General features: G+C 26.6%; 2 protein-coding genes across 4 annotated transcripts; both read left to right on the forward strand.

Moving 5' to 3' along the window:
* Positions 1-66: 66 nt before the first annotated feature.
* Positions 67-18,325, forward strand: LOC122510143. 3 transcript variants are annotated; one of them, XM_043624581.1, is made up of 13 exons: positions 67-189; positions 2,781-3,003; positions 4,705-4,818; positions 5,163-5,624; positions 5,742-9,924; positions 11,681-11,741; positions 12,109-12,180; positions 13,565-13,754; positions 13,916-14,032; positions 16,149-16,577; positions 16,917-16,959; positions 17,057-17,169; positions 17,356-18,325. In XM_043624581.1, the coding sequence occupies exons 2-13, from the start codon at positions 2,857-2,859 to the stop codon at positions 17,494-17,496; spliced, it is 6,072 nt and encodes a 2,023-aa protein (XP_043480516.1). In that variant the 5' UTR covers positions 67-189; positions 2,781-2,856; the 3' UTR covers positions 17,497-18,325. The 3 variants fall into 3 exon arrangements, with proteins under 3 accessions (XP_043480516.1, XP_043480515.1, XP_043480517.1); XM_043624580.1 differs by having other exon boundaries at positions 92-189; positions 2,786-3,003; XM_043624582.1 differs by having other exon boundaries at positions 92-189; positions 2,786-3,003; positions 13,568-13,754.
* Positions 18,326-18,775: 450 nt separating this feature from the next.
* On the forward strand, positions 18,776-20,496 carry LOC122510144 (39S ribosomal protein L41, mitochondrial). Its single transcript, XM_043624583.1, has 3 exons — positions 18,776-19,072; positions 19,283-19,453; positions 19,983-20,496. Exons 2-3 carry the CDS (start codon positions 19,297-19,299, stop codon positions 20,396-20,398), a joined length of 573 nt encoding a protein of 190 aa, XP_043480518.1. The 5' UTR covers positions 18,776-19,072; positions 19,283-19,296; the 3' UTR covers positions 20,399-20,496.
* Positions 20,497-21,365: the final 869 nt, after the last annotated feature.

The following is a 21,365-nucleotide window of genomic DNA, read 5'->3' on the forward strand; positions in this document are numbered from 1 at the left end:
CTTGTCCAGAAGAGTGAAAATCATAGGGAGTTTTTTTCATATTGTTACTAGAAAGTAAACCGGCTTGATCGGCGGCCATTTTGTCACCATTTATTACTAGTGAAAGAGTCTCTCGTCGAGTCGCGCAAAATATTCGCCGTGTTTTTGTGTATTTCGTTATAATAATTATCAACCAGATCAAGCATTACTGTGAGTATATCGCAGTTGTATTTAATAGTTTATAAGAATTTTCTTAATTCAATTGACATGCTTTATGCAAACCTCAATTTTACAGAATCGTTTCCACTCTTGTCTCCCATTTTGGGATGCTCGTGAAACACTTCCCTTTATATCCACTTATACACACTTATAATAATCAATACTCGATTTAAAATTTTTATAACAACTTTTTATCAGAAAGAAATAGAAAATATTTAAGTATTCATATTTTAGATTTCATTTAACTAATTTTACAGTTTAGGAAAAAAATTTTATATCTCTCTTCAATTTATAAATGTGGGCATTTACAAAGGAGAGACAATTTTTAGATAACTACCCAGAATTTGCGATATTATTTATAAAATTTAATTACCGAATTAGTTTCAAAAGGGTTGGATGAATCCTTTATTTGGAAGAAAAGAATATTAACAATCTTTTTTTGTAATTTAATTACTCAAGGTTGTAATTGAAAATTTTGCACAATATGTTTCTTGTATTTTTTTTCTATGCCAAATGGAAATTACTAATAAATAGATCAATTGACACTCTAATTAAAAGATTTAATTTTTATCAAGATGGAAAGGATACCTTGTTTTAAAGATAATGAAAAGTAATTTCGAACATTCCAGTGTTTTATGCAAACACATAATTTACATGTGTTTTTGAAAATCTTTCAATAGCGACAATCAATAATAATAAAAGAAAAAGTGTTTTTTCTTTATATTGAAATAAAATTGACACATTTATATAAGCGACAGGAAATTGATGATCTGCGGTTTTTTTTAAGTTTATTTATGTATTTTACATAAAAAAAATTGAGAAATAGTGCATGAAATTTGCACTTCTCGATACGAAAATATTAACAATTTTAATCCATTTTTTTTGAACGCCACTTTTGTTCCCTATTGTAAAATTTCATAATTTTACTTTCGACAGCTTTTATATCTTTTTTCGTTGATACTCAATGTTTTTTTTAAATTAAGATTTAATTCCATTTTATTAAAAAGAAAAGTAATTTTTGAAAATTGTTCAATAATTATTTAATTTTATATTTCATATAATAAATGTTAAATTTTTATTTGAACAATTTTTATAAATTTCTCTCTAATAAAATGTTAGGTCTCTAAATCTGGATTTAATATTTATATTGAAAATAACGATTTTCTTTAAATTTAATTATTAAAATTAATATTTTACATATAAATGTGTTGTTTCTATGCTATTCACGTGAGAGACACTATAAATCTATATAAATTGATTTTTAAATTATATGTTGACATAAGCTCATTTAATATTTTCTTTCTTATAGAAAGAATAGTACAAAACCCTTTTATGTAAATCCATTTTTTGCCACTATTTAGATAATTTGTTTCTGAACTGAATCAATTCAAATTAGTATTATAAAATTTTAAATATTTTGGTGATTATATAAGAAAAAAATTTTTTTTCAGCATATAAATATTTGAGGTATATTTAGAAAATATATTTCTAAAAAAAAATTTTGTAACAAAACAAAATATTCTATTGGTATTTTTCATCAACAAAAATTTTTTTGTTTACTGTAATTTATTGGCATTTTGTTTTGTTTTTAAATACAACTTCGTTTAATTGGCAAAATTTTTTTTTCAATATTTCAACTAAATTGCTTGACTTAATTTCTGTTAAGCTTTAATAGTTAAAATAATAAAAACTTTTGTTCAAATTAAAACAATGTTTTTGTCAAGGTCTTTTATTTACAGGAAAAAAAATATTTTTGTTGGTATAAAAAATAAGGAGAAAATATTTTGTTACTTGTAAATGAAATATTTTTTTCGCAGCATATTTGAGATTAACTCTAGTTTTATTTGTCGACAACGGTCTTTGAAGAAAAGAAAAAAAAAGAAAGAAATCATGCTTGGTCGATATGAACTTGAGTTATCCTGGTTACCAACAATTTATTGAAATAGTTTTTTCAATTGAGTGATTTTTAAGTGACCTTTTTTTAAGTATAACAAATATACCCGTCAGAGAAATGACATTGATAAACTTTTTGTTCTATCAAATTAGTTTTAAGGTATTTTAAAACTGAATAAAACCCATAAAATACTGATTGAAAAATTTTTAGTTAGTCTAAAGCTAACGAAAACAAAAAAATCCCACTATTAGACTGTTTAAAAAACAGTCTATAAAAATTGCTTTAAAAAATATTTGTATTTCTTGATAAATTTTATATTCGCATACAAATATTGTGAATTTTTAATATCGGAAAATTTTTGCAATAGTAATGACCCATATTTTTTTTTTATCTAGACAATAATGATTGAATTCCTGTTTCTTTTAGGAATTATTGTTATATTAATCATTACATTATAAATAGATTTTGATCTGATTTTTATTGTGGTTTATCCAATTACACTGAAATGTGTTATAGGCCAATACTTTTTTTTCATTCATATCACAATTGCGTTTTTTATTAATCCATTTTTACTTAGGTTGTGCTATTTCCGTTTCATAAAAAAAATTGATCAAAGTATAAAAAAAAAATATTTTCTTAATCGCGATGTATGCTTTTATAATAAACATTTTCTCTGAACATGAAATAGAACAGCAACCCTTAAAAAGTCAACGGAATGAGTTAACTACTGTGAATGGTAGTTAATAAAACACAGAGGATTCAAAATGCAAAATTGGAATCAATGGCAACTACCAGCAGCTCCCGTGCCGGCAACGACAATGCCACAACCACCGGTTGGTTATCCTGCTCCTGCTCCAGGAGCAGATCCCATGGCTATGATGCAGTCTTATATGCAGTATTATAGCCAACCAGTAAGTAGTTTTTTTTTAATTTTCATTTTTCCCATTTCAAGTATTTTTTTCCAGTCATTTTAATTTTTTTTTTGGTCAAAATTTCCTTTTGTTAAAAAAAAACAGGCTTCGCACTCATCTAGTAAAACCTACTATTTACTACTTCTTTTTACGATTAGCTACTATTTGGATACTTCAAGAATTTATTTTCAAATATTTTAATAAAATTCTTCTTAGAAATAATTCAAAAATTTTTTATAAAATTCTTTGGAACAATAATCAATTATTTTCAATCTTTTTTGAAAATTTTTTTGCAAAAATTCAATTATTTTTACAAATTTAATTATTTTGAACAAAATTTTCCACAGGGATTCAATTATTTTCACAAATTTTAATAAAATTGTTAACAAAATTTCGATTATGTTAAAAAATTTTTCTATATTCAATGATTTTTAATATTTACTATGTAATTCAATTATTTCCATAAATTATAAAATTCTTTTTAGCAATTCAATTATAAATAATAAAATTCATCAAAGAATTTCAATTACTTTTAATACAATTTTTATTAAATTATTCGAAATAATTGAATTTTTTCTTTTAAATTTTAATAAAATGATTAAAAAAATTGTATTTACGAAATTTTTTAATAAAATCCTTGGCAAGAATTCAATATTTTCATAAATAATAAAATTCTTTTTAGGATTTCAATTGTAAATGATAAAATTCATCAAAGAATTTCAATTATTTATAATACAATTTTTAATAAATTATTCGAAATAATTGAATTATTCCTCTAAATTTTCATAAAATGATTCAAAAAAATTCTATTAACAAAATTTTTTTAATAAAATTTCTTCGCATGAATTTAATTATTTTCATAAATAATAAAATTCTTCACAGGATTTCAATTATATTAAATACAATTTTAAATAAATTGATTGAAAAATGTAATTATGTATTTTTCAAAAGTTTGATAAAATTCTTCGAAAGAAATCAATTATTTTCAAAAATTTTGATAAAATTCTGTACAAGTATTCAATTTTAAAAAATAATTAATTATTCAATCAATTACTTACTTTTGTACTTTAATAATTGAATTCTCGTAAAACTTTCTAAAAAGAATTGATTCAAAATTTAAAAAAATTAGTCTTTTGACAAAATTTTAATTAAAATTTTTGAATTATACTTAAATTCTCGTAAAAAATTAAAAATATTTATTTACATTTCCAATTAATTTAAATTTAATTGAAATTTAATTAACATAAGTTTTATATTTTAAAAAATCTATTTATTTACTTTTAAACAGTACCTATTTTTAAATATTATCGAATTTTTGAAGAATTCTAACTATAAAAGTTTGGAAAATTATTGAATTTTATAAAAATTTAGAATTAAAATTATTACCAGAACTGGAAAGAAAGAGGATATTTTTTATTGAAATCAGGAAATGTCACCGAAATCCAAATTCAAATTTTGGTAATTTTTGTGTATCGACGAAAAAAAGTTTTCTAGTTGTCAAATTTAATTTTTCGACGAATACTTTTTACTACTTTTTTCAGTTTTAAAACTACTTTTTAATATTTATTTTAAAATTTTGTGATGTAATATTTATTTTCTATATATTTAGTTTCAATATTTGTTTTCCATGTTTATTTTTGAAATTCATTTTCAATTGGAATTCTTTTATTTATAAATTCTTTGTTAATAAATTTTAATCAGCCTCCAAGTGGTTATACGTCTGAACAATGGTCAGCAGCGCAACAACAAAATTGGGCTCAGTGGCAACAGTGGCAGCAGCAATATCAGCAATGGCAAGCTCAATATGGAGAAAAGGTATTAATGAAATTTAAAAAGGAAAAAATTCCCTTCTTAATATCTAAAAGAATTTTTATATTTCTACGAAACGTGAACTTTTTGAATAGTTTATTAGAATTTTTATTTGTCGAACAAATTTAATTTCAAGCTTTTGTATAATTATACCTTATTATTAAGTACGCAGTTTTTCTAAGTATATTAAATTGAGATATCTCAATTTGATATCCTTAGAAAAACTGTGTAAATATTAAATAAATATTAAATTTGTACGTACTTTTTTTTAAATTATCTGAATTAGAAAAAAATTTACTTTTGATGTAATTTAAAAGTAATTTAATTTGTTTACTTGAATTTTGTTTCAGTATCAAGAAACAATGAAGCAGTATGCAGCAACAAATATGTCGAATTCTACTAGACAAGCGCCACCTTTGCCAGCATCTCAGCCACCTTTGCCAAGAGATGAAAATTCCAAGCCCCCATTACCACCTGACAATTCAAATCAATATCAATATTCATCAATACCACCTCCTCATCAAAATAATTTACCTCTATTCCCATCGAAAGTTGAAAATTCACAGAGTCAAGGCACTAATCCACCATTACCTTCCCAACCACCTTTGCCAACACAAACAAGTGACTCGAGTCTATTAGGTAAACAGAGTAATACTAATAATGATAATTCAAATTCAGAACCTAGTGCAAAAAAGCAAAAAATCGAAGACGAAGAATTAAGTGAAGCCGAAAAAACATTTGATTCTCAGTTTAAACAGTGGGAAGAAAAATTTAATACGTGGAAACAACAAAATGCCAATCATCCCGATAAGGTAGGTACACTTCAAATTATCATAATATTTAAATAAAAATTCCTTTTTTTAATCAATAGTAAAAAAAATTACTCTTTTTGAACTTTGGATTAATAACGAATTTTTTCCCCCTTACAGTCTCAATATCAACAATACGAAGCAAAATGGACCTCGTGGAGGGAGAAATTAATCGAACGCCGTGAACAAATGCGACGAAAACGCGAACAACAGAAACAAATGGCACTGAAAGCAGAGGCAGAGAAGAAAAAGGATTTACCCGGTGGTGATAAAATTCTCAACATTCTATCGAACACGGAAAATCAGGGTCTAATAAACAATCTCCTGGGAATTGGTAAAACACTCGGCCTAACTGGTAAGCAGGAAGTGACAGCATCGCCACCGCCACCACCGCCGAATAACGAGAAAGTAGTTCCAACCCAGGCGCCAACAGTCGCACCGACACAATCAACATCAATGGCACCACCGACAATGACCGCCGAAATGAATCAAGCAGCCTGGGCCGCACAGCAATGGGCCGCTCAATACAATCCCGGAGTACAAAATTACCAAAACTATCAGCCATTAATGGGAGCGGCGCCACCGAATCTCTATTCACAACCACCGCCAAGTTTTGCGAATGCACCCCCGAATTATTCAACGGCACCGCCGAGTTTTCCACCTGCGGGAGGGAATATCCCCGGTTCTATGAACATGGCCGGTCATCCAAATATGAGCGGACCACCGCCGAATATGTCCTCTAATTTAGGGGGACCAGGGAATATGTCTTCTAATATTGGCGGACCACCGAATTTGAATTCTAATTTAGGGGGACCACCGAATATGTCCTCCAATTTAGGAGGATCAAATTTAGGAGGACTAAATTTAGGAGGACCAAATTTAGGAGGGCCAAATATGGGAGGACCGAATATGGGAGGACCAAATATGGGGGGACCACCGAACATGAGTGGTCCGCCGCCAAACATCGCAGGACCCCCCTCGAATATGAGTGGTCCACCTCCGAACCTCGGGGGACCACCGCCGAATTTTTCCCTCCCACCTCCTGGTTTCAATACACCCGACCGACAGTCAACCTCCTTCGGTCCATCCGGAGATGATAAAAATTTCCCCATGAATCAAAGACCACCCTTCGCACCTCAAGGTAGATTCAATCCCGATAATCGTGAATTTAACGGTCCTCTACGCGATCAGTCCGCCAATAATTCATTCAACAACGATTCTTTCAATAAAAGTGGTACATTCAATGACAGTATGAACGAAAATGATCGTTTCGGTCCAAATAGCAATAATAATAATCGTTTTCCACCCAAGAATGATCGTTTCGCTCAAAATCGTTTTGGTTCCCAAAATGATCAACAATTTCCCTTCAATGATCGCTTTGATTCGAATGATTCGTTTCAGAATGATAATTTCAATAAACGTGATAACTTTGGAAATAATAGAAATTTCGAGTCGGCTGCGAAAAATACAATGCCACCAGAATTGAAAAAATTGATGGAGAAGAGAAAGGCGGCGATGGACGCTTTTAAGCCGAGTAGTAATTCATTTTTCACCTCGAATACAAGTTTTGAAGTTGGATCACTTCGTGAGAGTTTCAAGAAGATTTCGGGTGATTCGCCTTTCTTGAAGAAACGACAAGAGGAGGGGAAGGACTCCGAACAGGATAATAACGATTCCGAACCGAAATTCGAGCAGTCTTTCGATTTTGCTCCCCGTACTGGTGGGGGCAATAATTTCGGTCCTCGCGGAATGTTCGGTCCTCGTAACTTTGGACCACGAGGTCCAAGGGACTTTGGACCGAGAGGTTCGGAGTTTGGACCAAGAGGTCCGGACTTTGGTCCTAGGGGTCCGGATTTCAGTCCTCGTGGAAGATTACCAGGTCCCGATGGTTGGCAGAGAATGCCATTTAACTTTGGGGAAGGGAAGACTTTTGTCGAACCACCGGTTGAAGAATTGAAACCACCGGAAGATTTTCCGATACAAATTATCGAGAATACGGAAACTTCGGCTGCGGTCGATCCCAATGAGGTGACGATTATCGAAAATGCGTCTCAGGAGGAAGTTACGATTATCGAGGAAATACCGAAGACAATACCCCCTCTGGAGCAACCGCTCTGGATGACCGCCGCCCTGGACGAAACAGAAGTTAAAGAAATTCCCATAAATACTCCAAACGATGTTCCACCGATTCAAGAGGAGAATTCAAACAAGGAGAGCGCTCCAATCACAAAGTCGAACGATCTTCCATTCATGGGCGAAAACGATCCGAAACCTGAAGACCTGAATATGGAACCACCACCGGATTTACCGAATCTAGGTCCTATTATTCAAAATCCTCAGTTTGAGGGCCCACCACCAAATTCGGAATTTCCTCCGAATTTCAATCAATTCGGACCTAGAGGACCCCTTCTGCCTTTTGGACCACGAGGGCCAATGTTTCCTCCACGCGGTCCCGGTGACAATTCCTTCCCGCCTTTTGGACCCAGAGGACCGGGCGATTTCAACAATATGCGACCTTTCAATAATCGAGCGATGGGGCCAGGCGACTTTAGACCCCAAGGACGATTCGACGCAAGCTTCGGTCCTAGATTCAACAATTTTCAGCAAAGGATCGAAGAACCTGTTGGTGATAGTCAAAAATCGATTCCTTCGCTAATGTCCATGAAGTTCGAACCTCCGAAAACTTTGCTAAAACCCCCGGAGATTAATTCGCCGTTCGATCCACCGAAAATTAATCCCGACGACGAGAACCGGGATTCTCCAAATTTTGGAGCCAAAGGTGCGAAATTGCCAGACTGGAAACCTTTCGGTCAAAATATGGAGCGTGATTCGAATCAAGGGCCGAATCAAGGTCCCTATCAAGGACCAAACCAAGGACCGAATCAAGGAATGAATCAAGGACCGAATCAAGGATTGAATCAAGGACCGAATCAAGGTCCCTATCAAGGACCAAACCAAGGACCGAATCAAGGAATGAATCAAGGACCGAATCAAGGTCCGTATCAAGGACCGAATCAAGGACCCTATCAAGGACCAAACCAAGGACCGAATCAAAGAATCCCTCCCAATCAAGGTATGGGACCGAATCAAAGAATGCCGTTTCAAAATACCGACTCGAATGAGCCGGTAATTTTCGAAAATGACGATCGCGAGAGAAATGATGGAGGAAATGAAATGGAACAGTCATTAAATAATCCAGAATTGGAAAATAAACAACAATTTGAGAGATCACAATCGCCATTCACTGGAGGACCACCAGCTTTCAATCAAAATCGTGGAAGACGACCAGAACCGGAATTTTGCATCGAGAGGCAATTTAATTACAATCATGGTGGTCGAATGCCGGAGAAACAATTCACGGACTATGTGGCACCGAAAGTAATTGACTATAATCACTTGAAACGTACAATGGTACACGACTATTTAACACCAGTGCAATCGTTTGATTACGCTCACGGTAATTTACATCCCGATGTGCCGGAACATGAAATTAGTGGACGAAGAGATTTCACCAGATGGGAAGAAACGGAACAAAATTTACAGGAATATTCCGAGCAGATGAAAACCTACGAACAGGATTATCAGTGGAAGCGTATTGATCGATTGAGGAGTGATGATATTTCCGAACATGATGAGAAATCGTTCAAGAGAAATAGGGACGAGTATAGAAAGGATTACAAGAAGGAGAGTGATATCAAGAGGGATCGTGATCGAAGAGATCGAAGAGATGACTACAGGAAGGATAATGATCGTCGTAGGGATTCGGATTATAGAAAAGATCGAAAGGAGTCGGATTATAGGAAAGATTTGGATCATCGTAAAGATTCGGATCATCGTAAGGATTCTGATCATAGAAGAGATTTCGATCGTCGTAAGGATTCGGACTTTCGAAGGGATTCGGATCATAGAAAAGATTCTGATTATAGAAAGGAGTCGGATCATAGGAGAGATTTGGATCATAGAAAAGATTCGGACTTTCGAAGGGATTCGGATCATAGAAAGGAGTTTGATCATAAGAAAGATTTGGAGAATAGAAAGGAGTTTGATAATAAGAAGGAGGAGAGTAAAAAGGATTCTGATTTTAGAAAAGATGCGGATCATCGAAAGGAAATTGATGAGAGATTTGATATTGATGATAGATTGGATACTTTTGAGAGTAGTGATGCTAATCAACAAATTGAGGGCGATATGCAAACTGGTGCCGCACAGGAGGTGCAGGACTTCACGCAAGATGTGGATTTTAGAAAGGATAATCTTGACTGGGGTGATGAAGATTGGGGCCTTGAACGTGATATCAATTCTGGTGAGTAGAAAATAAAATTATTATTATTATTATGTTTTTTTATCTTCTGAAGTGTGCTATTCAAGAAAATTTCTGGGAAAATAAAAAATTCAAGTTTTCTAATTGAGCAATTCTACGTGAACTGATAAAATAAGAAAAATCAGAATTAACTAATTAAATATTATTATATTCAAAATTTTTATAAAATTCTTCCCAAGAATTCAATTATTTTCAACAATTTTAATCATAATTTTTTTTCGAAATTCAATTATTTTCCGAAATAATAAACTTCTTCTCAAGTATTCAATTATTTTTATAAATAATAAATTTCTTCGGAGCAAATCAATTATTATTTATTATTTAAAAAAATAATGAAATTCTTTAAAAGAATTCAATTAATTTCACAAATTTTAATAAATTCTTTGAATCAATTCAATTATTCGCAAGAATTCAATTATTTTCAAATGTAATAAAATTCTTTGCAAAAATTCAATTATTTTTAGAAATAATAAAATTCTTCGCAAGAATTCAATTATTTTTTAAATAAAAAAAATATTCGCAGAATTTGAATCATTTTAAAAAAATATTATAATTCTTCTCAAGAATTTAATTATTCTAAAAAGTAATAAAATTTTTCGCAGGAATTAAATTATTTTTTAAATAATAAAATTATTTGGAGAAATTCAATTATTTTCAAAAATAATCAAATTCTTTGCATAAATTCAATTATATTTACAAATTTTAATTAAATTCTTCAATTATTTTCAAAAATAGTAATTAAATTCTTCAAAAGAATTAAATTATTTTTGTAAACAATAAAATTATTAGCAGAAATTTATGTATTTTTAAAAATATTAATAAAATACTTCAAAATTATTTAATTAATTTCACAAATTTTAATAAAATTATTCACAAGAATTTAATTATTTTCAAGAATAATAAAATTCTTCGTAAGAATTCAATTATTTTCAGAAATAATTAAATTTTTTGCAGTAATTGAATTATTTTTAGAAATTTTAATTAAATTCTTTAAAAAATTAGATTATTTTTAAAAATGTGTATAAAATTATTGTCAGAAATTTAATTATTTTTACGAATTTTAACAAAAATTCTCGAAATTATTCAATTATTTTCAAAGAATTTGTTAAAATTTGTTTATAAGAATTCAATTTTATTTTCAATACAATTCTCATTGAATTTCTGGAAACAATTGAATTATTTTTAAGAATTTTAATAAGATTGTGTTTATTGAAACTATTGAATTATTTTTACAAATTTGAATAAAATCCTCTGCAAGAATTAAATTAATTCAGATTAAAACAAATGTGGTTTGAAATTTCTAAGAAATCATTTTTAATTCTACATAAAACTAGAAAGACAATAAAATAAATAAAATTAAGTTTCTATTATAAAATAAAATAAATTGTTTTTATTTAAATATTTTTTTATATATATTATAATTATTTTCCATTAATAAAAATTATTTATTAATAAAGAATGGAAAGAATCTTAGCTTTCGAATGAAAATGATAAAAAGAATGGAAAAAGGTAGTTTTTGTAAAAGTCGAAAAATAAGGTTTTTTTTTAAAAAAGAGATTAAAACCTTTTTTGGGATAAAAGATTTCACGTTAAATTGCACAATTAAAGAATCTCCATAAAAATTTTTTTTCAAATTTTATTTAAGCATAATATATTTAATATTTATTCCTGTTTAATTCAATTAATTTTTTTAATTCATTTCAAGGAAAAAATGTTTTAACTATTTTAATTTTCACAGGGAAAAATCCGGACGCCGATGATAGAAATTTAAAGGAATCTGATAAAAATGAAAATGAAAGGTAACTATCTATTGTCGATTTTTTTTCTTTTGTGTAAAATTAAAATTTTCCAAATATATTTCCCATATGTACAATTTTGAATTGACATTAAATTGTTATAATTGAATGTTCTTTGTGCACTTTAATTTTTTTTAAGGAATTAAAATATTAAAGAAGCGAAAAAGAAAAATTAATACAAAATTCGTTTGTGTATTAAAAAAAAATTTTATCCTTCTTAAAAAAATCAAGAATGTTGCTAACGGAGATAATTGAGAATATAGATAAAATAGAAAATAGAAAAAAACAGAAGATTATCCATATATAAAAAAATTTCCCAAGATTATTATGAAAAATGATTTTTTTAAAAAAAAAGTGTACATTTTATTAGATCATCGGAGTTTAATAGCTGGCAGGACAGTCCGAGCAAGAAAACCTCAGACACTTCATTGGTGGATTCCAGGTACGCTTTTTTGTGTATTGTATATTTAAAGAAAAAGAAAAATTATTCTCAAGAATATTTTTTAAGCGTTAAAATTAATTTTTAATTCAATTGAATTAACACAACATGGATACTCAGATAAATGAGTATATAATTTATGCTTTACTTAAAATTTACGACAAATTTTTCCTGCAAAAAATATGAATTTGTATTATTTGTATTTTGATAAGCCCCCAAGAAATGGAAAAAAGAATTTTTCTCCCACTTTTTGCCTCCTCACTCCATCCATTTGCGGATGTTTGAATTTTGTTTTTAATGAAATTCAAGTTTTTGAAAAAAACGATAATAATAGTTTAGTTGATTGATTTTAAGTAAATTATTTTATTTATGCTTTTAAGGTTCGTTTCTAAAAATAAGAAGTTTTTCTTACCTTTACTTCAAGCGAAATATAATTGTTTACTTAAGATAAGAAAACTAAACACATGACACTTTGCTTGAAATTTTTACAAGAAATTACCGAGACATTTTCATGTAAAGAAAAATTAAATTTTTTTAATTATAATGATAATAAATTAAGAAAAAAAATTTTTAATATCTCTTAATGTGAAATTGCTCCTTCGTAGATTATTGATTTCACAAAAGTTTCAAGTAAAAATTCGGCGAAACAATTTTTTTAAAAGAAAGTGAAATTTTTTCTCTCCTTGAAAAATTTCTTACCCAAAATATTTTCTTAATTCTTAAAATTTGACCCGAAATTTTACTGTATATTATCCTTCTATGAAAATATTTAAATTGTCCTTAAAAGAAACGAAAACCTGATTTTTTATAGGAAAAATACGAAAATTTGCTTTTTATCGTAAAAGAAGCGATAAAATTGTAAGAAAATCCAGAAAAAAGTGCAATTTGTCTCATATTTTACAAATATGCATTTTAATTCCTTTTTTTAATTACCAAAATGAACAAACAAAAATCGAAAATTGAACAAATTCTCTTGACCCTTAAATTGGCTAACAAAGACAATTGTCTTTTATTCCCGTTAGCTTTGAATTTTCAATTTAAAAAAAAAAGAAAAAAACGCGCAAAGCGCGACATTAATGAACAAGACAAAATTTGACTTAAAAGTCAGAAAATTTTCTGATTCATCAATTTATTATATTAACCATATTGCAAAAACCGACATAATTAAGTAGCTCTTACATTATATAGTATCTTAATATGTAATAGTGCTCAAGAATTTTTGTTGAGCTTTCCGCGAATTTACACAATATCAAAATAATTAAATTTTTTTTCTGTTTTTGTATTCAATAATGTGAATTTACCTAATTATTAATATTATGTTTAATTTAAAGAAAAAGAAATCGAAGCAAACAAGTGGAGTAAAAAAAATGGCACTATTTTGTTACAGCAGTCAAGATGTCAAGAAAATTACATCAGATAGTCAAAGTAAGACACTTGAGCTACCGAAAATACCAACATTCACGGTTCTCGAAGATATACTGTACCAACCAGGACGTCAGAACAGACCACCAAAAATAGTTATTATTTTAAGAGGGCCACCTGGCAGCGGAAAATCGTTTCTCGCAAAACTTATTAAGGTTCATTTTTTTGTTTAATTAAGGAAAATTTTATAAGAAATTATTTTTATTCTCAATTTGATTCTCAAAATCGTATTTTAATTCTACTTAATTTTAATTCTACCTATTTTAATTATACTAATTAATTTATTTATACTAATTGCATAATTTCTGTTATTTAGGACAAAGAAGTGGAACAAGGAGGGTCGGCACCACGAATTTTAAGCATCGATGATTATTTCCTTGTCGAAAAGGAAAGAGAGACTAAAGATGATAATGGAAAGAAAATAGTAATAAAGGTAAAATACACATTTGAATATATTAATTAAAATGTGGAATAATTTCTTAGGATTTACGGTCATTTTATTTATTTTAATTTCAAAAATAATAAAATTCTTCATAAGAATTCAGTTATATTTATAAATTTTTATTCTTATTCACAAATTCATATTCTTTAGAAGAAATCAATTAATTTCAATGCAATATAAATTAAATTCCTCAAAGTATTCCATTAATTTTTAAAAAAATTTATAAAATTGATAGAAAGAATTCAATTATTTTCAAAAATTTAGACACTTTTACTTTCAATTTTAATTTTAACTAAATTCCTAGAAAGAATTTTATGGTTCTTCGAAATAATACAATTATTTTGAAAAATTTTAATACAATTTGTCTTAAAAATTGAATTATTTTTTGAATATTGAAATTTTTTGCAAGAATTAAATTATTTTTGAGAAGTAATAATATTCTTCACAGTAATTTAATTATTTTCACAAAATTTTCATGAAATTTATCGAAACAATTCAATTATTTACAAAAACGTTAATAAAAATTGTTCACAAGAATTCAATTATTTTCATAAATAATAAAATTCTTCATAGGAATTCAATTATTTTAAATAAAATTTTTATTAACATTTTTTTATAGAATTCAATTATTTTTTAAAATTTTTTTAAAATTGCTTGAAAGAATTCAATTATTTTCTGTATAATTGAAATTAATTTCCTCCAAGAAATTTCTCAAAAAAATTCAATTACTTTCAAAAATTTTGATAAAATTTGTTTATTTTGATTTTAATTATTTTCAATACATTTTTAATTAAATTTCTTGATTTTTTTTTGATTATTTTTAAAAATTTTGATGAAATTCTTGGAAATAATTCAATTTTTTTTGTAGATTATAAAATTCTTGGAAGGATTTCAATTATTTTTAATACAATTTTATCAAAATTTCTTTATAGAATTCAATTATTTTAAAAAAATTTAAAGAAATTTTTTGAAGTAATTAAATTATTTTCATAAATTTTAATAAAGTTCTTCGCAAGAATAATTGAAATATTTTCATGGATTATAAAATTCTTGGAAGGAATTCAATTATTTTCAATACAATTTTATCGAAATTTATTTATAGAATTCAATTATTTTTAAAAATTTTAAAGAAATTCTTTGACAAATTTCAATTATTTTCAGTAGAATTTTAATTAAATTCGTCCAAATAATTTAAACTGTCTTCGAAACAATTGGATTTTTACTTTTTTAGATATTTTACTATTTTTGTAAATAATAACGTCCTTGGCAGGAATTCAATTATTTTTAATACAATTTAAATAAAATTTCTCAAAAATATTCAATTTAAAATTTTGGTAAAATTTGTTTATTAGAATTTAATTATTTTTAATACATTTTTTAATGAATTTATTGAAAGAATTTAATTATTTTTAAAAATTTTAATGAAATTCTTCGACATAATTCAATTATTTAATTTTATTTTAATTAATAAATTTTTAATAAAATTGGGCACAAGAATTGTACTATTTTCATAAGTTATAAAATTCTTTGAAAGAATTCAGTTATTTTTAAAAATTCCAGTAAAATTTCTTGAAAGAATTAAATTATTTTGAAAAACTTTGTTAAAATACTTTAGAAGAATTCAATTATTTTCAGTGCTATTTTAATTAATAATAATTTTGAAACAGTTACTGTAGTAATTCTTATAAATTATTGAATTTCAAGAGGTTGAAAATTTGAAATTTTCGAAAATCTTTATTTCTACTTTCTAAATCTGAATTTTCGAAATTTCACTAATTCCCAGTGATTAGTATACCACAGATTCCAATTAGTGTAAATGTGATATTTGCGCATTGCGTATACACGCTAATTGTAATCTGCGGTGTATTTATCGCTTTTTCAAATTTAGAGAGTATGGAAAAATAATAATAATAATAATTAAATATTTATCTAAAAATAACTATTGACATTTCAAATAATTTTTCTGAATAATAAATTAAAGAAATTAATAACTTAATAAATTAATCAACGTCAAGAATATATATTATTTAAATATTATTACAATTAAATTAAATTATTAAAATTAATCTTAATTTTTAAAATGAATGATTTACTTTATTTCCTGTAGGAAATGGTCTACGAATATGAAGAAGCTGTGGAATCGAGTTACCTTGCATCGCTGGTGAAAGCGTTCAAAAAGAACATAACGGATGGCTACTTTAGTTTTATTATTTTAGATTCGATTAATGAGAAAATATCCGATTACGATGATATGTGGAGTTTCGCTAAAACAAAAGGTTTCAAAGTGTTCGTCTGTGAAATGGAAATGGACGTTCAAGTTTGCCTGAAGAGAAATATTCACAATCGCTCCGAGGACGAGGTCAATAGAATAGTTGATTATTTTGAACCAACGCCGAAGCATCATCAGAAATTGGACACAAGTACTTTCTTGCAAGAAGCAGCCATTGAGGATGTTCAAATGGAAGATGTTCAAAATTTGGAGAAACCAGCTCAAGGCAGTGAGGACAGTCAGGATAGTCAGGAAGATCAAGGATTGGTAAATGTCTTTATTGCTATACATTTTATTTCTTTTTGATACATTTTACTCTCTAATTAAATCCTACTAATTCAAATTAATAATTTGAAAATTTCCACTAATTTCTAGTAAAATTTTACTATTTTATTAATTTTATAATTATCAAAGAAGTTTTAAATTTCTTACAAATAGCGGATAATAGTGGACAATAAAACTAGTAGATTTAGTAGAAAATTTATTAATTTAAATTAGAGGAAGACTTTTCACTAATTTAAATTTAGAGAGTATTATGAGAGATTTTAATTAATATTAAAGTCAGCGATTTATTAATTAAAAAATAACAATTGTATCATTTCACAGGGGGTTAGCAAATGGGAGCGAATGGAAGCAGAAAATAAATTAGGTCACTATTTCTTTTTTATTTATTCGAAGTGCTTTATAAATTTTGCTTGAAAATAATAGTGAAATTAATTGAATTTTTCTTCTTCGTTTGTACGCAGATCGATTGGACGGTTTAGCCAAAAAGAAACACGAGGGAAAGCCACAAACAATGGAAGATTTTCTTCAAGTGCCAGATTATTACAATATGGAGGATAATTCTGGCAAAAAGAGGGTACGTACTTTTTTTCATTCTCATTTTCAATTATTATTCTATTATTTTTTATTGGCATCTTTTTCCATTTTTTTAAAATAATAAGTTATAAATATTGAATTTTAAGTTACTATTAGGAAAAATATCAATAAAAGATGCGATTATCAAAAAAGAGAAAATAAAAATTTTTGTTTTTAAAATTTACAGGTGAGATGGGCAGATTTAGAAGAACGGAAAGAGCAAGAAAAAATGAGAGCTGTAGGCTTCGTAGTCGGTCATACAAATTGGAATCGAATGATGGATCCAACAAAAGGAGAGAGTGCACTAACGAGAACAAAATATATATGACCGAAGTTTTATTCTAAAAAACATGGAAATCCACGTTGGAATTAATATTAAATTTCATTTGGTACTTTGTTTATAATATTGAGAAATATCAAATTATAAATGAAATCGATGTTACCAAACAATTAAAAAATTTTAAGAAAAAGAAGAAGTAGAAGAAGAACAACAACAACAACAAAAGAAGAAGATGAAGAAGAAGAAGAATTAGAAGCAAAAGAAGAAAGAAGAAAAGTATCACTGAAATTTTGTGAATAGACTTTAAAAACCCAACGGACTGACAATTTTTTTTTAATCAACTGTATTTCACAGTTAAAAGCTATACGTAGCTTCAAATATTGATTTAAAATAAAAAAAGAAGTTTTTTTTTCTTTGAATTGTAGAAATAATTCACGAAATCTCGATCAAGTACTGTTATTTTAGAATAATAATAATAGTAATGAAAATTACTAAACTATTGTATATTGCATTGTAGAATTTTTGAAAAAATAAGAAAATTTCATATAAAATAAAATTATTTTTCATGTTCTTTCTCTGTGGAAAAAAATTTAATGTTAATAGTTATTTACTTACTTTTTTTTAGAAATGATATTACTTATGTAAACGTTAAATTGAAAACAAATGTTTCAGATTTATTGTGCACTATTTTATAAATTTATTTAGAAAAAAAAATGGAAAGAAAGAAAGAACATCTTCAGAAACAATTGTTTAACACATTTACATGTATAGGTATGTAAAATGTAATTACTTTGTGTACTTGAACACGTTCAACTTTGTAAGACATGATTGTAATTTAGACTTAATTTATAAAGTCATTTTAAACGATTAAATTGAATTTGTGTTGTTAAATTATTAATTACCTGAAATTTTTACAGTTTGGGAAAAATTAAATTAAATTGAAAATTAAAAAAAGTTAAATTAGAATTAAATTGAAAAAACTCAAGTTTTTTTGAAAATTAGTAATTATAATAATAAAAAAAATAATTATTAATCAAAGGAGAGAGAAAATCATTACTTCATGAATATTAATTTTAATATTATTTTAATAATAATATTATATTTAATATTAATAATATTATGTTTAATATCAATAATATTAATATTTATCATATTACTAATTTTATTAATATTAATATTATTAGTTAATATTATTTTTAATAATAATTAATTCATTAATTTTTGTAAATTAATAATTTACATTTTGTAATACAAAAGTTTTGATTTCAAATTTTTGAATTTTGAAAACTACAGTGTTGCCAACTTCTTAAAAATTAATCGTTTGTCGTCTGCTATAATAGCATACACAGTTTTAACTTTCAAGTGCGCGTAATTATTGTTGATTATTACAAACATTTTGTATTCTTTTATTAATAGCAGGTGTTTTAATTACATTTTTACTATCTAGAGATGTAAATTAGAGTCTAAAAAGTAAACAATCCGTTATTTCTATGTTCAAAATATTAGAAAACTAAGTGTACAATTTTGCACCGATCGTCCGCAATTAAAGTAGTAAAAGTACATAGAATTTAATAATTTCTACAGTTAAATTCTGTAAAAGGATTATTATTTTTATAGTGTGCAGGTATGTGATCTTTATTCTTTAAAGATTTTATAAAAAATCTATTAAATTAATCTTCTTTCCCAGTTTCGTGGTTCAAGCATGATTTTCGAACATAACCTCAAAAAATAAAATATTCATAAATTCATAACAATAATAGCGATAATAAACTATAATAAATAATATGTATAGTCAAGATCAGGAAGTTTTATAATAATTAAATTTGTTTTTTAGATTTACAAATAAAAATGGCTTCGGCATGTTTGATTATAAGTCGAGGAATTTCTACATCAAGTGCAAACTATGGAAAACGTAATTTCCGAAAATTTATGCTTTACGGTAAAAGAGGATCAAGATTTCACAGAGAACGTGAAGCAGGTCCAAATCCAGAACTCCCACTTTATAGTAAGTTGTATTTTCTTTGTTTTTTTTATAATTTAAGAGAAAAAGTTTTCTAAAGTTTTGAACTTTCGAAAAGAACGAAATATTTTTTTGTGCTCCAATATTTTTAAAAAGTACTAAACTGAAATGGAAAAATATTGTAATTGATTGTTTATTTAGTTAAAAATGATTTTTTAATTATAAAAAACATTATTTTTTGAATAAAATTCGTAAAAGAAGTGATAAAAATATTCAAACGTTCGAAACTTTAGAGACAAAAACTAATATTATTAAGAAGAATATGATAATGTTAATTAGCGATTTTATTTCTAAAATGGTAACAAATTTTCCGTCTGTTTTTAACCCGCGGACAAATTAATTCTCAAAATTTGGAAGAAATTTCTAACCAAAATTAATTTTTAAAAGACGAGATTAGTAATCAAAGATCTCTAAAAGTAAAAAAAAAAATTATTTTAATCTGAAAATTTGAAATAGAAATAAATAAAATTTGAAAACAATCGACTTAGGAATTTAATTAATAAAATATTTATAGCACGGGGAGTAAAACATTCTGGATATAGAAGTGGGACAAAGTACATTCCAGTTCCGGAAATGATACCAGAACTTATTGTTCCTGATTTAAAGGATTGTAATTTAAAGCCATATGTCACATATGAATCTGAAGACGTATATCAGAGTGAATTTACTGCCCAGGATTTATTTAATGCAGTATACTTAAATAAGATTGTAGACGATTATCATAACAAACAATTAGCTCCTGATGGTCAATCACTAAATCCAAGCAACGAGGAAAAACTCACAGCAGAGGAAGCAAAAAATAAAAGTTTAAAAACTGGTGCCGATATATTTCAAGTTGACAAACAGGAAGTTATTGACATTTACCAAAAAAGGATTCAAAACAGTTTACAAAAGGCAAAAGCTGATGCTGCTATAAAATTAAAAAATTAAGAGTAAAAATTAAGAGTTTTATATTATATAAAAGTCGTTGGCTAAACAACAATAGTAACTAATGAATAATATTCTTAAATAAAGTTTAGGTAAATATAGCTCTTTCTTAACTTTTTACGAATATTTCATTTCTGGAAAACTAGTTTTTTTTAGAAAACTTATTTCCATTTTGCAGATGTAAAGACATTCGCTAAATAGAATTTTTCGTCTCTCAAAACTTAATATAATCGAATAGAAATTTTCAGTCTTCACACTCATTAAAATTTCTAATAGAAAATTGTTCAAACAAAATTTAATTTTCTAAGATTTTCAGAAAAATTTATTCCCAAAAATTAAATTATTTTTTGTGATTAATAAAATTCTTCGCAGATAATTCAATTATTTTCAAAAATAATCAGATTCTCTATAGGAATTCAATTTTGTTTTCACAAATAAAATTTTTCACTAAAATTCAATTATTTTCAAAAATGTTAATAAAAATTGGCAAAAAATTCAATTATTAAAAAAAAAACACTTAAGAGTACTTTTTAAAAGAAATATATTATTTTTTTAAAAATAAAATAGATAAATATTGTAATAAAATTCTTCAAAAGAAGTCAAGTATTTTAAACAATTTCCATAGAATTTGTTTATAAAAATATAATTATTGTCATAAATTTTATAATTCGTCGAAAGAATACAATTACTTTCGAAATCTTCTATTTTATTACAAGTTTTCGAAATAATTCAATAATTAAATAAATTTTTATAAAATTCCCTGAAAAAAAATAATTTTAATAATGTTGTTTAAATTTTGTTCATTAGAATACAGTTTCAAAATACAATTGTAATTTAAATTCCTGGAAAGAATAGAATAATTATTTTTTAAATTTTGAGTAAAAAATTCAAAATTATTTAAAAATTTTACTTAAATTTTTTGTAAGAATTCGATTATTTACATAAATAATCAAATTTTTTACAGAAATGC

Source organism: Leptopilina heterotoma, unplaced genomic scaffold, assembly GCF_015476425.1.
Source record: "Leptopilina heterotoma isolate Lh14 unplaced genomic scaffold, ASM1547642v1 Lhet_68, whole genome shotgun sequence".
Classification (NCBI taxonomy): Eukaryota; Metazoa; Arthropoda; class Insecta; order Hymenoptera; family Figitidae; genus Leptopilina; species Leptopilina heterotoma.

Excerpts from the sequence above, each read along its gene's own strand:
- LOC122510143 (XM_043624581.1), top strand. The coding sequence starts at position 2,857 with ATGCAAAATTGGAATCAATGGCAACTACCAGCAGCTCCCGTGCCGGCA. Across the intron at positions 13,755-13,915 it reads TTCTCGCAAAACTTATTAAG|GACAAAGAAGTGGAACAAGG; the intron begins GTTCATTTTTTT and ends TCTGTTATTTAG. Across the intron at positions 16,578-16,916 it reads GTCAGGAAGATCAAGGATTG|GGGGTTAGCAAATGGGAGCG; the intron begins GTAAATGTCTTT and ends ATCATTTCACAG.
- LOC122510144 (XM_043624583.1), top strand. The coding sequence starts at position 19,297 with ATGGCTTCGGCATGTTTGATTATAAGTCGAGGAATTTCTACATCAAGT. Across the intron at positions 19,454-19,982 it reads TCCAGAACTCCCACTTTATA|CACGGGGAGTAAAACATTCT; the intron begins GTAAGTTGTATT and ends AAATATTTATAG.